The following is a 13,886-nucleotide window of genomic DNA, read 5'->3' on the forward strand; positions in this document are numbered from 1 at the left end:
CTCCTCTTCCTCTTCTTCCCCATCTCTTCCTTCAACTGTTACTCCCCTATGTGTGATGGATTATGTACTTAATATTTGTATGTTAATTAGTATTCCAGATGCGTATGCCTCATATGGGACTTCCGCTGTTGTGGCTGCGTTGATTATCCTGGTTGGTATCTGTTCCAGAAGCATCTTCAATACTACACTGGTAAGTACAGACTCAAATGACTCAAGTGAAAGCAAAATTGAAACTTACCGTTTAGGATTATAGTACAGCTGAATGAATTGGAATTGAATTATTTGCCAGTAGGAGCTTGTTCAGAAATTTGATGAATTATGATGTGGGGCTGGAGGATGTCTGTGCTAGAGTAGATGAGCCAGTAGATTGAGTAGTAGGGAGAATTCAACTGCCAGGTGAGTCTTATAGTGGAGATATGCTGTTGGTAGCAAACAGAGAGTAAGTATGTAAATTTATGAGAATGAGTAGTGGAGGGAAAGGTGGCTGATGGAGGATAAATGGGTTATGTAGTGGTACCCAGAGGGAGGATTGGAAGAGTTTTGGACATGTTGTGTTATCAGGGGATGTGTGTGTGTGTGTGTGGGGGGATGCAGGATGATATTTACATACATATACCAAAGGATTTTTCCCCCTTACATGGGGGCTAGCCAAAAAGAAAAAGGCATAGAAACCACTCCCACCCATTCCATTCCCTACATATTCTACTCCCCTCCAACATCCTCACTCCCTCTTATCTTGGCACCTCCTGGATGACAGTTCATTCCTGCATCCTGTCCTCTGCCCTGGGTCAGAAGCATTGTCGCAAGACACAGCTCATCCACAGCAAGGCTGCTTCATAAATTCGGCGACCCCCACCCCCCTCTCCGTCCCTTCATACAGAAAAGGAGAAGACGGGGAGAAATCCCTTCGGGCTGCGTCAAATTTTTTCTTGTACATACTTCCCACCTACTCCCCCTCATGCATCACAGCATCATCCATACACAACCCTTCTCCATTCACCCCTGTCTTCTGTCCTCTCCTGTCCTTCCTCAACAGACATTCCTCCCTTTTGTAATGCCCCTTTCACCCCATCCATCCATCTCATCCAGGACATCCCCTCATGTTCACTCCTTCCACATCTGCCTTCAACACCTCTTTTACTAATCTTTCTTCACTCATTCTTTCCATGTGTCCAAACCATCTTAATACTCTTTCATCAACCCTATCTCCCAGCTCCCTTTGCACCCCCTGTTCTCCTCCTCACCTCCTCATTTCTCACTATCTAGCCCAGTAATCCCTATCATACTTCTTAGACATTTCATCTGAAACACGTTCAACTCCTCTCTTCCTCTCTTATGTTCCATGTTTCTACCCCAAATAGTGCTGATGGCACAATCACTCGTTCATATAACCTCTTCTTTGCATCCATTCCCAGATGTCTATTTCTTGTTACACTTTTTAATCCACCAAGGCATTCACTCGCTTCTCTCATTCTACATTCTACCTCCACCCCCACTCCTCCCTTTCCACATTCTACCTCCACCCCCACTCCTCCCTTTCCACATTCTACCTCCACCCCCACTCCTCCCTTTCCTACCACATTTGCACCCAAGTATCTAAAACTATCCACTTCCTCCTGTCTCTCACCCTTAATGCTCACTTCCAGCCTGCTGTCACTCTCTCCCCTTGTACATCTCATCACCTTACTTTCGCCCAGATTTGTCTTAAGTCTCCTTCTTTCACACACCTCAAACTCTGTCACTAACTTCCTCAATCCCTCCTCTGATCCTGCTACAAGCGCAGTGTCATCAGCAAACAACAACTGGCTCACCTCCCACTTTTCTCCATTTTCTTTAACCATCTCCAACCCCTGACCCACTACCCTTGCATTCACCTATTGCACCACCCCATCCATGTATAGATTGAACAGCTAGGGTGACATAACACATCCCTGATGAAGTCCCACCTTTACCTCAAACCATTCACTCTCTCCATTTCTAATCCTAACACAAGCTCTACTACTCTCATAAAAACTCTTGACTGCTCTTAACAGCTTTCCTCCTATCCCATATATCTGCACTACCTCCCACAGTGCCTTCCTGTCTACCCTATCATAAGCCTTTTCCAGATCCATAGAAGCCCAAAAAAATCCTTACCTTTTTCTATAGCCTTCTCACACATGTTTTACCACAAAAATCTGATCTACACAACCCCTACCTGTCCTAAAACCACACTGTTCCTCACCAATTACTCCCTCTGTTCTTCTCCTAATCCTCTCAATCAAGACCCTCCGATAAGCCTTCCCAACTACACTCAACAAGCTGATCCCTGTGAAACTACTACATTCACACTTGTCCCCCTTTCCCTTGTAAAGCGGAACTATACAGGCACTCCTCCAGTCCTCCGGCACTCTACCCTCTCTTAAACAAAAATAGCCTCACCAGCCAGTCCAGAACTGTACCTCCTTTCTTCAGACATTCTGCATGGCATCCATCCAACCCAGGTGCCTTACCTGCTATCATCATCTTAACAGCTGCTTTCACTTCATCTTTCCCTATTTCTCCTCCATTTTTTCTCATTCATCACTCTCATTTTCTTAGCGCTTCCCACTGCAACTACCTTTCCCTCCCTATCCTCCTTCACATTCAGCAACTCCCTAAAATACTCTGCCCACCTTCCTCTCACTGCCTTCTCTTCCATTATCATCTCTCCATCTGCACCTTTTACCTTGTCTTCTCTATTTGATTTGCCTCCTCTTTTTCTTTTGATTTCTTTCCAAAACATCTTTTTATTACTTTCAAAATTTTTGTCATACTCTTACCCCATTTCACATCTCTCCTCTTTGCTTCCTTTATCTTATGCTTAACTTCCCTTCTCTTTACTTTGTACCTCTCATACGATTCCCTTGACCTAATTTGTAGCCAAATTATGAATGCCTGCTTCTCTTCTACACCCTTCTTTGCTTCCTCATCCCACCACTCACTACCCTTTCTTCTATTTCCTCCCATCCTCCTTGTTCCACACACCATCTTTGCACACCTTATGACTCCCTCCTTGAAACATCCCCATTTCTCCTCCACTCCTAGTTCTAATCTATCGTTCCCTCCCTCCCACTCCTCTCTCAGCTTCTTATACTCATTCTCCTTTTCTTTCTCATTTAAGCAGTTCACTCTAAGTACCTCCCTACCTTCTGCCCTTTTCCTCTTTCTCCACCTATTCTCCACTCTCAATTTACCTTCCAGAAAATGATCAGATATTCCCCTACTCCCACCCCTTAGAACATGTACATCCTTAACTCTTCCTTACATACTCCTTGTCATCACTTTATAGTCCATTAACGCTCTATCTGCCACCCTTCCATCCACCACCCTCTCCCATGTGTACTTATGCTTGACTTTCTTCCTAAACACTGCATTTGCTAGCATCAACTCTTTCAAGACACATCTCCGCTACGATTTGTACCTGGAACTCCATACTTCCCAATCACTCTGTCTATTGGTTTGTTTCCTACCCTAGCATTAAGGTCTCCCAAAACAACTACATTGACATTTCTCCCTTATCCCTCTATGCACTCATTTATATCTACCCAAAAAACCTACTGTTCCTCTATGCTCTTCTCACTACCAGGCCCATACACACTTACAAAAACCAACATCTCCCTTCCCAGCTTCACCTTCATCCACATCAACCTTGATGAAACCTCCTTCCACTCCACTACCCATTTACTTATCTCTTCACTTAATGGTATAGCCACCCCTTCTCTCCCTCTTCCCCTCTTCACTCCTGAGTACCTCCGAGCTACACTCCCAAACTCACACTCGCCCTTCCCTCTCATTTTAGTTTCACTCAAAGCCAGCACATCCATCTTCTTGCAAACATACTGCCTATCTCTTCCCTTTTACTCTCATCTGTACCACATCCACGCACATTAACCCCTTTGTTACCAACCCGTCAACCTTACCTAAACAAATGTTTCAAACTGTCCCACGAATGGCTGGAACCTTATGTTTGTAAACACAGACACTTGCCACCATGTGGGTAGAAATAACACACAAACCGAGGCCTTGAGAGCCCTCAATACACACAGCTTATAAATGTGACACATGCGTGTCATGGGGAGCACGCTTGGTTCCTGGCGGGTGCACTCAGCTGTGACACGCAGGTGTCACAAAACACACATCCGGTACTCAAGGGGTTAAAAGATGGAGAAGCTGAGAGAAGTGTGGGAGATGGTAAGGGATAAAGGGGACAAGGAGGGAGGGTCCCCATGTAAATGAAAGAATGGGGGTAAACCAGCTTAGACTGTCAGGCCCTGCTATGGATATACTTTATCTTGCTGCATTGCTTTTGACCCGGGCAGTGGACAGGGCATAGAGATGGCCCTTCATCCACAAGAAGCTAAGGTAAAAAGGAAATTAATTTGTGGGATGTGTGGATGTCTTGTCAAGGTACCTCCCATATAAGTGGGAAGCCTTTTCATATAAAGATAGACAAAGAGCGTTGAAAATTAGTAAGGCATCTGGGTCAGATGGAAGTGTCTGACAGGGAGGAATGGTTATAGTGGATTGGCTTGTGTGATGGATGTGTTCCTTGGAAAGGAAAATGTGCTAGAGGAATGCTTGTATAGTTGGAAAGGTTTATGGGAGGGTGTTAACTAAGAGAATTAAAACAGGAAATAATTGGGATAGGAGCAATGTGGGCTTTTTGGGGTTTTATGGGGTGGTGCGAGAGGTGAATGCAAGGGTAGTGGGAAAGGTGTTGGAGATGGTTAAGGAAAATGGAGAAAGTGGGAGGTGAGCCAGCTGTTGTTTGCGGATGACACTATGCTTGTGGCAGGATCGGAGGAGGGATTGAGGAAGTTGGTGACAGATATTGGGAGAGTGTGTGATAGAAGAAAGCTGAAGATAAATGTGGGTAAAAGTAAGGTGATGAGATGTACAAGGGGTGAAAGTGGCAGTAATCTGGAAGTGAGCATTAACGGAGAGCAACTGGAGGAAGTGGATAGTTTTAGATATTTGGGTGCAAATGTGGCAGGAAAGGGTGGAGTGAAGGTGGAGGTAGAATGTAGATTGAGAGAAGCGAGTAAATGCCTTGGTGGATTAAAAAGTGTAATGAGGAATAGAAATTTGGGAATGGATGCTAAGAGGAGACTGTATGAAGGAGTGATTGTGCCAACAGCACTGTATGGAGCAGAAACATGGAACATAAGAGAGGAAGAGAGAAGGAACTTGAATGTGTTTGAGATGAAGTGTCTGAGAAGTATGATGGGGGTTACTAGGCTTGATAGAGTGAGAAAGGAGGTGAGGAGGAGAACAGGGGTGGAAAGGGAGCTGGGAGATAGGGTTGATGAAAGAGTATTAGGATGGTTTGGACACATGGAAAAAATGAGTGAAGAAAGACTAGTAAAGGAGGTATGGAAGGCAGATGTGGAGGGAGTGAACATGAGGGGACATCCTAGGATGAGATGGATGGATGGGGTGAAGGAGGCTTTGGGGAAGAGGGGAATGTCTGTTGAGGAAGGACGGGAGAGGACAGAAAACAGGGGTGAATGGAGAATGGTTGTATATGGAAAATGTTGTGATGCATGAGGTGGATTGGACGGGGGAATGGGGGGTGAGGTAGTGTGTGTGAGCAAAAAGCAGCCCGAAGGGATTTCTCCCCGTCCTCTCCTTTATATGGGGGGACGGAGAGGGGGGGTCGCCGATTTAATGAAGCGGCCTTGCTGTGGATGTGCTGTGTCCTGCGACACTGCTTCTGACCCAGGGCAGTGGACAGGGTGCAGGGATGACCCGTCATCTAGGAGGTGCTAAGATGGGAGGGAGGGTGGAGGGGTGTGGAGTGTTTTTGGGGATGGAATAGGTGGGAATGATTTTATGTATTTTCCTTTTTGGCTACCACCATGGTAAGGGGGAAAAAAGCCTTGGTATATGTATGTATGTATGAATAGAATGTAGATTGAGAGAAGCAAATAAATGCCTTGGTGGATTAAAAAGTGTAATGAGGAATAAACATTTGGGAATGGGTGCTAATAGGAGACTGTATGTAGGAGTGATTGTGCCAACAGCACTGTATGGGGCAGAAACATGGAACATTAGAGAGGAAGAGAGAAGGAGTTTGAATGTGTTTGAGATGAGGTGTCTGAGAAGTATGATGGGGGTTACTAGGCTAGATAGAGTGAGAAATGAGGAGGTGAGGAGGAGAACAGGGGTGGAAAGGGAGTTGGGAGATATGGTTGAAGAAAGAGTATTAGGATGGTTTGGACACATGGAAAGAATGAGTGAAGAAAGACTAGTAAAAGGTATGTAAGGCAGATGTGGAGGGTGTGAACATGAGGGGACGTCCTAGGATGAAGTGGATGGATGGGGTGAAAGGGGCTTTGGGGAAAAGGGGAATGTCTGTTGAGGAAGGACAGGAGAGGACAGAAGACAGGAGTGAATGGAGAATTGTTGTATATGGATGATGATGTGATGCATGAGGTGGAATGGGTGGGGGGATGGGGGGGGTAGTATGTGTGAGCAAAATTTGATGCAGCCCGAAGGGATTTCTCCCAGTCTTCTCCTTTTCTGCATGGGGGGACGTAGAGGTGGGGAGTTTCCAATTTAATGAAGCGGTCTTGCTGTGGATGTGCTGTGTCTTGCGACACTGCTTCTGACCCAGGGCAGTGGACAAGGAGCAGGGATAACCCATCATCCAGGAGGTGCTAAGATAAGAGGGAGGGTGGAGGGGTGTGGAGTGTATTCAAGGATGGAATGGGTGGGAATGATTTTATGCCTTTTCCATTTTGGATACCTCCCTTGTAAGGTGGGGAAAAAGCCTTGGTATATGTATGTATATATGTATGGATTTAGAGGTTTGACAAGGTCAACAGAAAGTCACTGCTGGAGATATTGCAGATATATGGGATAAGGGAAAATTGTCAAAAATAATTTTTCTATTATTTGAACACAGGGTTGGGAAATGCTGCATCTTACTGCATTGCCCCTGACTCAAGAAATATGGGAAGGGACTGGAATTACCCTTTGTTCATTAAGTGTTAAGATGTAAGGGACAACATTGGGTTTTTGGATGGGTGTAGAGTAGGTGTATGGTTTGACACAGACACTTCTTTATTAGAAGAAAAGGACTTTTGGTGCATGTATATCTTTTAACTTCTCTTCCTCCTCCCAATTGGGAGAAATGTTGTATTTGTTTGAACACAAGTTGTTTCACTCTCCACAGGCCATCCATGGAAGCTTATCTTTGGGAATCCTTCATATCGTCATGATCGTGGTATTCCTCATTCGTAGGACAGGCCCTGGAAGTGATCTTGCTTATCCATGGAGTGCTGAGATAAATGGTGGCTTCCTAGGATTGTGTACTCTGCAGGTATGGAATCTTGTCACATTTCAATAAAGGGGTACGAGCTTGCCACTTGCTGTACACAATCACCTCAAACCCCTGACTTACCCTTACATTCACCTCTTGCACCACCCCATCCATGTAAAGATTGAACAGTCAGGGCGACATAACGCACCCCTGACAAAGTCCCACCTTTACCTCAAACCATTCACTCCATTTCTAATCCTAACACAAGCTCTACTACTCTCATAAAAACTCTTGACTGCTCTTAACAGCTTTCCTCCTATCCCATATATCTGCAGTACCTCCCACAGTGCCTTCCTGTCTACCCTGTTGTAAGCCTTTTCCAGATCCATAAAAGCCCAAAAAACATCCTTACCTTTTCCAGATTGTAGCCCTAAAAAAATCCAGTCATAGTGATGCAAATAGCTGAACCGGTTGACATGTGTTTGTGAAGTTTTAGATGCTAAGTTGCCAAGTTTCACAAGGAGAGTGGCCTCTCCACTCCCAATCAGAAAAGGTGACTTTGGAAAGGTACTGAACTCCAATAGAAAGACCTAAAAGAGTCTAATCCATGAGTGACTGCAAGGAAAATCAAGGAAGGTAACCCTGAACTGTTTGGCAAGGTGTCAGTCCGAACTGTGAATCATAGGATTGCAGCGCTTGGGAACACAAGTCACTGAACTGTCAAGAAGCCTCTCCTCACCTTTAAACAGAGGCACTTTTGCCCAGTATAGTGGTTCGGTTAGTGACAAGTGGCTGAGAGTGCTGTAGAGTGATAAGTCCTTTACTGAGTAGCAAACTACTAGAATGGATGAGAGACTTTTGAAGGACATTAGTAAAGGATGAGATGTCAAGCTGAAGAGCAGTAATGACAGGAGTTCCACAAGGTTGAGTGCTTGCACCAATGAGCATCGCTCCTTTCCTGTGTACTACAGTTATGTAAATACTGTATATACTCGTCTATAGGTCGAAATCTTAAGGAATTTTTTTTAGGCCAAAACCTAGGGGTCAATCTATACTCAAGTAATAATCTTGTCAGACGTACGATGTGTCGTAATAATACTTGCATCATAAAATATAGTCACCGCTTATATCGATCGTTCTCTCTTTCACCTGTGAATTTTGATAACCATAGAAAATGTGATGAAGACAGTTTAGAGAGTATGTCATTACGCAGGGGCAACTACAATAAATATAATCAAGACGCCGATATGTCAGCCTCGCGTATCCACTTGCTCCTCATGCCGCCTACATGTGCGGCACCATATGGAAGGGATTAATTTTCTATTGCTATATTGCGTCCATGGTCGAAACTAAAAATTTACCCAAATTTAGCTTTCTATATGGTATATATTATTGTCACCATTACCAAAACAATGCATGGATCTCACCATCACGAAAACAAACTGTTCAGTATTGCCATCTTGTTACTGTTACAGTGACACATGGTATAATCCTAAATATTTTAACTAAAATCCACCAAAATCGTTTTCCTTGCTGTCGTCATCTTCACCACCAAACAGCTCCTCTCACTCACTTCTGTGTAGAGTATCATCATATGGATCAACTTCATCAGCCATAGGAACATCAACATCATCTTCCTCCTCCACATCATCATTAGCCAGATCATCTGCACAGTTGAGATTATAAGACTACTCTGAGACACTGTTGGTTAAAATTGTTTCTAACAAAACACACCTAGCCAGTTTATTCCGTATACCATACATTACTTGGTAATCTGTTCAAGTTTTTCACTCTGCTGGAATGGCAACTTCAGTGAAACTTACATACATACATACATGTACATACATGTACCAAGGCTTTTTTCCCCCTTACCAGGGGGGTAGCCAAAAAGGACAAGACACAAAAACACTCCCACCCATTTCATCCCCGAAAACACTCCACACCCCTCCACCCTCCCTCCCATCTTACCACCTCCTAGATGACGGGTCATCCCTGCACCCTGTCCACTGCCCTGGGTCAGAAGCAGTGTCGCAGGACACAGCACATCCACAGCAAGGCCGCTTCATTAAATCGGCGACCCCCCCTCTCCGTCCCCCCATATCAAGGAGAGGACGGGGAGAAATCCCTTCGGGCTGCGTCAAAAAGTTTTGCTCACACACACACTACCTCACACCCCATTCCCCCGTCCAATCCACCTCATGCATCACAACATTTTCCATATACAACCATTCTCCATTCACCCCTGTCTTCTGTCCTCTCCCGTCCTTCCTCAACCGACATTCCCCTCTTCCCCAAAGCCCCCTTCACCCCATCCATCCACCTCATCCTAGGACGTCCCCTCATGTTCACTCCCTCCACATCTGCCTTCCATACCTCCTTTACTAGTCTTTCTTCACTCATTCTTTCCATGTGTCCAAACCATCCCAATACTCTTTCATCAACCCTATCTCCCAGCTCCCTTTCCACCCCTGTTCTCCTCCTCACTTCCTCATTTCTCACTCTATCAAGCCTAGTAACCCCCATCATACTTCTCAGACACTTCATCTCAAATACATTCAAGTTCCTTCTCTCTTCCTCTCTCATGTTCCATGTTTCTGCTCCATACAGTGCTGTTGGCACAATCACTCCTTCATACAGTCTCCTCTTAGCATCCATTCCCAGATTCCTATTCCTCATTACACTTTTTAAACCACCAAGGCATTTGCTCGCTTCTCTCAGTCTACATTCTACCTCCACCTTCACTCCACCCTTTCCTGCTACATTTGCACCCAAATATCTAAAACTATCCACTTCCTCCAGTTGCTCTCCCTTAATGCTCACTTCCAGATTTCTGCCACTTTCACCCCTTGTACATCTCATCACCTTACTTTTACCCACATTTATCTTTAGCTTTCTTCTATCACACACTCTCCCAAACTCTGTCACCAGCTTCCTCAATCCTTCCTCCGATCCTGCCACAAGCGCAGTGTCGTCCGCAAACAACAGCTGGCTCACCTCCCACTTTTCTCCATTTTCCTTAACCATCTCCAATCCTTGACCCACTACCCTTGCATTCACCTCTCGCACCACCCCATCCATGTATAAGTTGAACAGCCAGGGTGACATAACGCATCCCTGACGAAGTCCCACCTTTACCTCAAACCACTCACTCTCTCCATTTCTGATCCTGACACAAGCTCTACTACTCTCATAAAAACTCTTGACAGCTCCCAGAAGCTTTCCTCCTATCCCGTATATCTGCATAACCTCCCACAGTGCTTTTCTGTCTACCCTGTCGTAAGCCTTTTCCAGATCCATAAAGGCCCAGAAAACATCCTTCCCCTTTCCTATAGCTTTCTCACATATCTGTCTTACCACAAAAATCTGATCTACACAACCTCTACCTGTCCTAAACCCACACTGTTCCTCACCAATTACTCCCTCTGTTCCTCTCCTAATCCTCTCAATCAAGATCCTCCCATAAACCTTCCCAACTACACTTAACAAGCTAATCCCTCTGAAACTACTACATTCACACTTGTCCCCCTTTCCCTTGTAAAGTGGAACTATACACGCACTCCTCCAGTCCTCCAGCACTCTACCCTCTCTCTAACAAACATTAAATAACCTCATCAGCCAGTCCACCATCACTATATCTCCTTTTTTAAGACATTCTGCATGGCATCCATCTATACCAGGTGCCTTACCTGCTTTCATCATCTTAACTGCTGCCTTCACTTCATCCTTACTTATTTCTCCATTTTCCTCAATCATCACTCTCATTTTCTTCGCATTTCCCACTGCAGCTATCTTTCCCTCTATATCCTCCTTCAAATTAAGCAACTCCCTAAAATATTCTGCCCATGTTCCCCTTACTGCATTCTCTTCCATTATCATCTCTCCATCTGCACCTTTTACCTTTTCTTCTCTACTTATTAAATATTAAAATCAGTGAACTTGAACAAAACATAACCAAAATACATCAGAATTAATGAAGTGAAAAAAACATAATCAATTGCTATACCAGGCAAGCCATGCCACTTCAAAGCATTAAGACAGTGGAATGCTCACAGCACCAAAACAAAAACAAGCCACTCAACCTGTACACGATGTATATGGAAAATTCCAGATTTTTTGGCCAAAAATGGGGGGTCGACCTTTACACGAGATCGACCTATAGATGAGTATATACAGAACACTTGGCAGTTGCTCAGGAATTATGTCTGGCCACAGACACTTGAGGCAGCAAATATATTTTTTCATGAATTATGACTAGATTCATGTTACTTAGGTTATTTATACATGTTTTTGTGAATCAATAATTTATCATACTAATATCAAGAAATATGGTTTTCCTGCAGGTAATCCTTGGTATAATACATCTGAAACGGCAGAAGAAAACTTGGATAACTCTTAATTTAAAAGAGCTTTTTTCCCTGAACTCTCTTTTCTTCATAGCAAGAACAGTAAGTAGATGATTGAAATGTCACTTTATTCATTGTGATTTTATTTACTTTCTTTGTTTTTTGTATAAGGAGGAAAGGGTGATGGATGAGAATGGATAGATGCTTTTTAACCCCTTGAGTACCGGATGTGTGTTTTGTGACACCTGCATGTCACGGCTGAGTGCACCCGCCAGGAACTGAGCATGCTCCCCGTGCCATGCATGTGTCACAGTTATAAGCTGTGTGTATTGAGGACTCTCAAGGCCTCGGTTTCTGGGTTATTTCTACCCACGTGGTGGCAAGTATCTGTGTTTACAAACATAAGGCTCCAGCCATTCGTGGGACGGTTTGAAACATTTGTTTACGTAAGGTTGACGGGTTGGTAATGAAGGGATGAACTTGGGTACCCTTCTTGTAAGGGAGAAAAAGTGGGATAGAAGAAAAACAAGGGGACATCAAAAACTCAAAAATGACAGTTATAGAGGAGATCTAAAAAAAAAAAAATCCACACAGAGTGGTGGATGTGTGGAATAAATTGGACAAAACAGTAGTGTGTGCAAACACCATACAAAAATTTAAAAACAAACTAGATGATGTGAGATACAAATATGGGTCGCCACCCTTCACTGTCGTTTCTTCCCAGCAGATTTCTTTACAGTTAAAGTCACCCATTATAACTATTCTTCCTCCATCTTTCGTTATTTTATTTAGTGTTATCCTTGTGTCTTCAAACATATTCTTGTGTTCTCTCTCTTCGGAAACAAAGCTGTCTTAGGAGGCACATTACTTAACCTCTTCAGTACGGGTCTTAAATCTCGCGGGCAGCAGCCAATACCAGCCGTACGACGTGTCGTAATAATACTCGCATCATAAAATATAGTCACCACTTATATCGATCGTTCTCTCTTTCACCCGTGAATTTTGAAAACCATAGAGAATGTGATTAAGGGCAGATTAGGGGAGAATTTCAAAACGCAGGGGCGACTACAATAAATATAATCAAGACGCCGATATGGCAGCATCACATATCCACTTGCTCCTCATGCTGCCTACGGATGCGGCACCGTATGGAAGGGGTTAACCTCCTGTTCTTGTCCCTATCCTCTATATCCATCTTAATCATCTCTATTCTTTCCATATGTAACATTCCTCACATTTATATCCTTCTTAGTCAGGAACACAACTCCTCCACCTTGTTTTACTTCTGTTTCTAATCCAATAATTATATACACCTTGTCCTACACTGTTGGGTGGCATTGGACCTTTCAATTTTGTCTCCACAATTCCCATTATGTCAAGTTCCTTTTCCATCAGGTTATCATTCAGTTCATTCAAGCCTGCTATTGATCCATCTAAATTTGTGAAGGACACTTAATTTTCAGTTTCCCTTCTATTTTTATCCACTATAAACCATTTCCTCACTTTTATATCCACTACTCAATAGAATTTATCTTTGACTGTTCTGTTCTCATTTTTTTTTCTTCCCTTAGCTTCTATTCTTTTTGTTTTATCTTCCTCTCCTCTTTATTCATCTCTTTATCCATACCTGTTTATACTAATCACTTTGCTAGTTTCCCTGTTTTTGATAAGACAATCTCTGCTGTCGTTTGTGACCTGAATGTAACCTTAATTGGTCTGGTCTTGTCTATACTATATTTCCCTAGTCTATATATTTCTTCAATTTCTTTCCTTATTTCCTGTTCACCTTCTTGAAATATTTTTAGTACCTTGTTCACTCTTTCTTACTCTTGTAGTCCTATTTGGGTTATGTTTCTCTTCCATTCCTAATTTAATTATACATTTCTTTTTGTCTGCTAAGTCTCTTACTACATTCTCCTCTCTCATCACTTTAATAATTGTGTCCTTAGTGTGTTCCTTCATCTGTTGCTACACTATATCTCTAAATTCAATTTTGCTATTCTCCTGAACCTTTTTCCAACCACTTTTTACTATGGACTCTTTATTCTCTTTATTATTCCTCTTTAATTCCTCATTCTCATCCTTTACTTCTTTTAACTGTCTTTTTAATTATTCTATTTATTTAGGTTTTTGTTCTTTAATTCTTCCAATTTATCAACTTTGGGTGATCAGTGCAAGTTGACTAAACCTAACTTCATGTGATTCGTTCATTTTTGTTGGTTTTTCCTGTAGACTTGCTAATCAGGGGAGGTTGTCAT

The 13,886-nt window shown here is 43.2% G+C and overlaps 1 protein-coding gene across 1 annotated transcript in view; it reads left to right on the plus strand.

Annotated features, from left to right (window-relative positions):
• LOC143034546 (uncharacterized) overlaps nucleotides 1-13,886 on the plus strand; it is a 45,698-nt gene that overhangs the window by 22,516 nt on the left and 9,296 nt on the right. Inside the window, exons 5-7 of the mRNA XM_076200752.1 lie at nucleotides 91-190; nucleotides 7,199-7,345; nucleotides 11,626-11,730. Of these exons, the coding sequence (XP_076056867.1) occupies nucleotides 91-190; nucleotides 7,199-7,345; nucleotides 11,626-11,730 (352 nt within the window). The remainder of the gene's footprint in view (nucleotides 1-90; nucleotides 191-7,198; nucleotides 7,346-11,625; nucleotides 11,731-13,886) is intronic.

The sequence above is a fragment of the Oratosquilla oratoria genome, chromosome 17 (genome assembly GCF_046742065.1).
Source record: "Oratosquilla oratoria isolate Oo_2021 chromosome 17, ASM4674206v1, whole genome shotgun sequence".
NCBI classification, from domain to species: Eukaryota; Metazoa; Arthropoda; class Malacostraca; order Stomatopoda; family Squillidae; genus Oratosquilla; species Oratosquilla oratoria.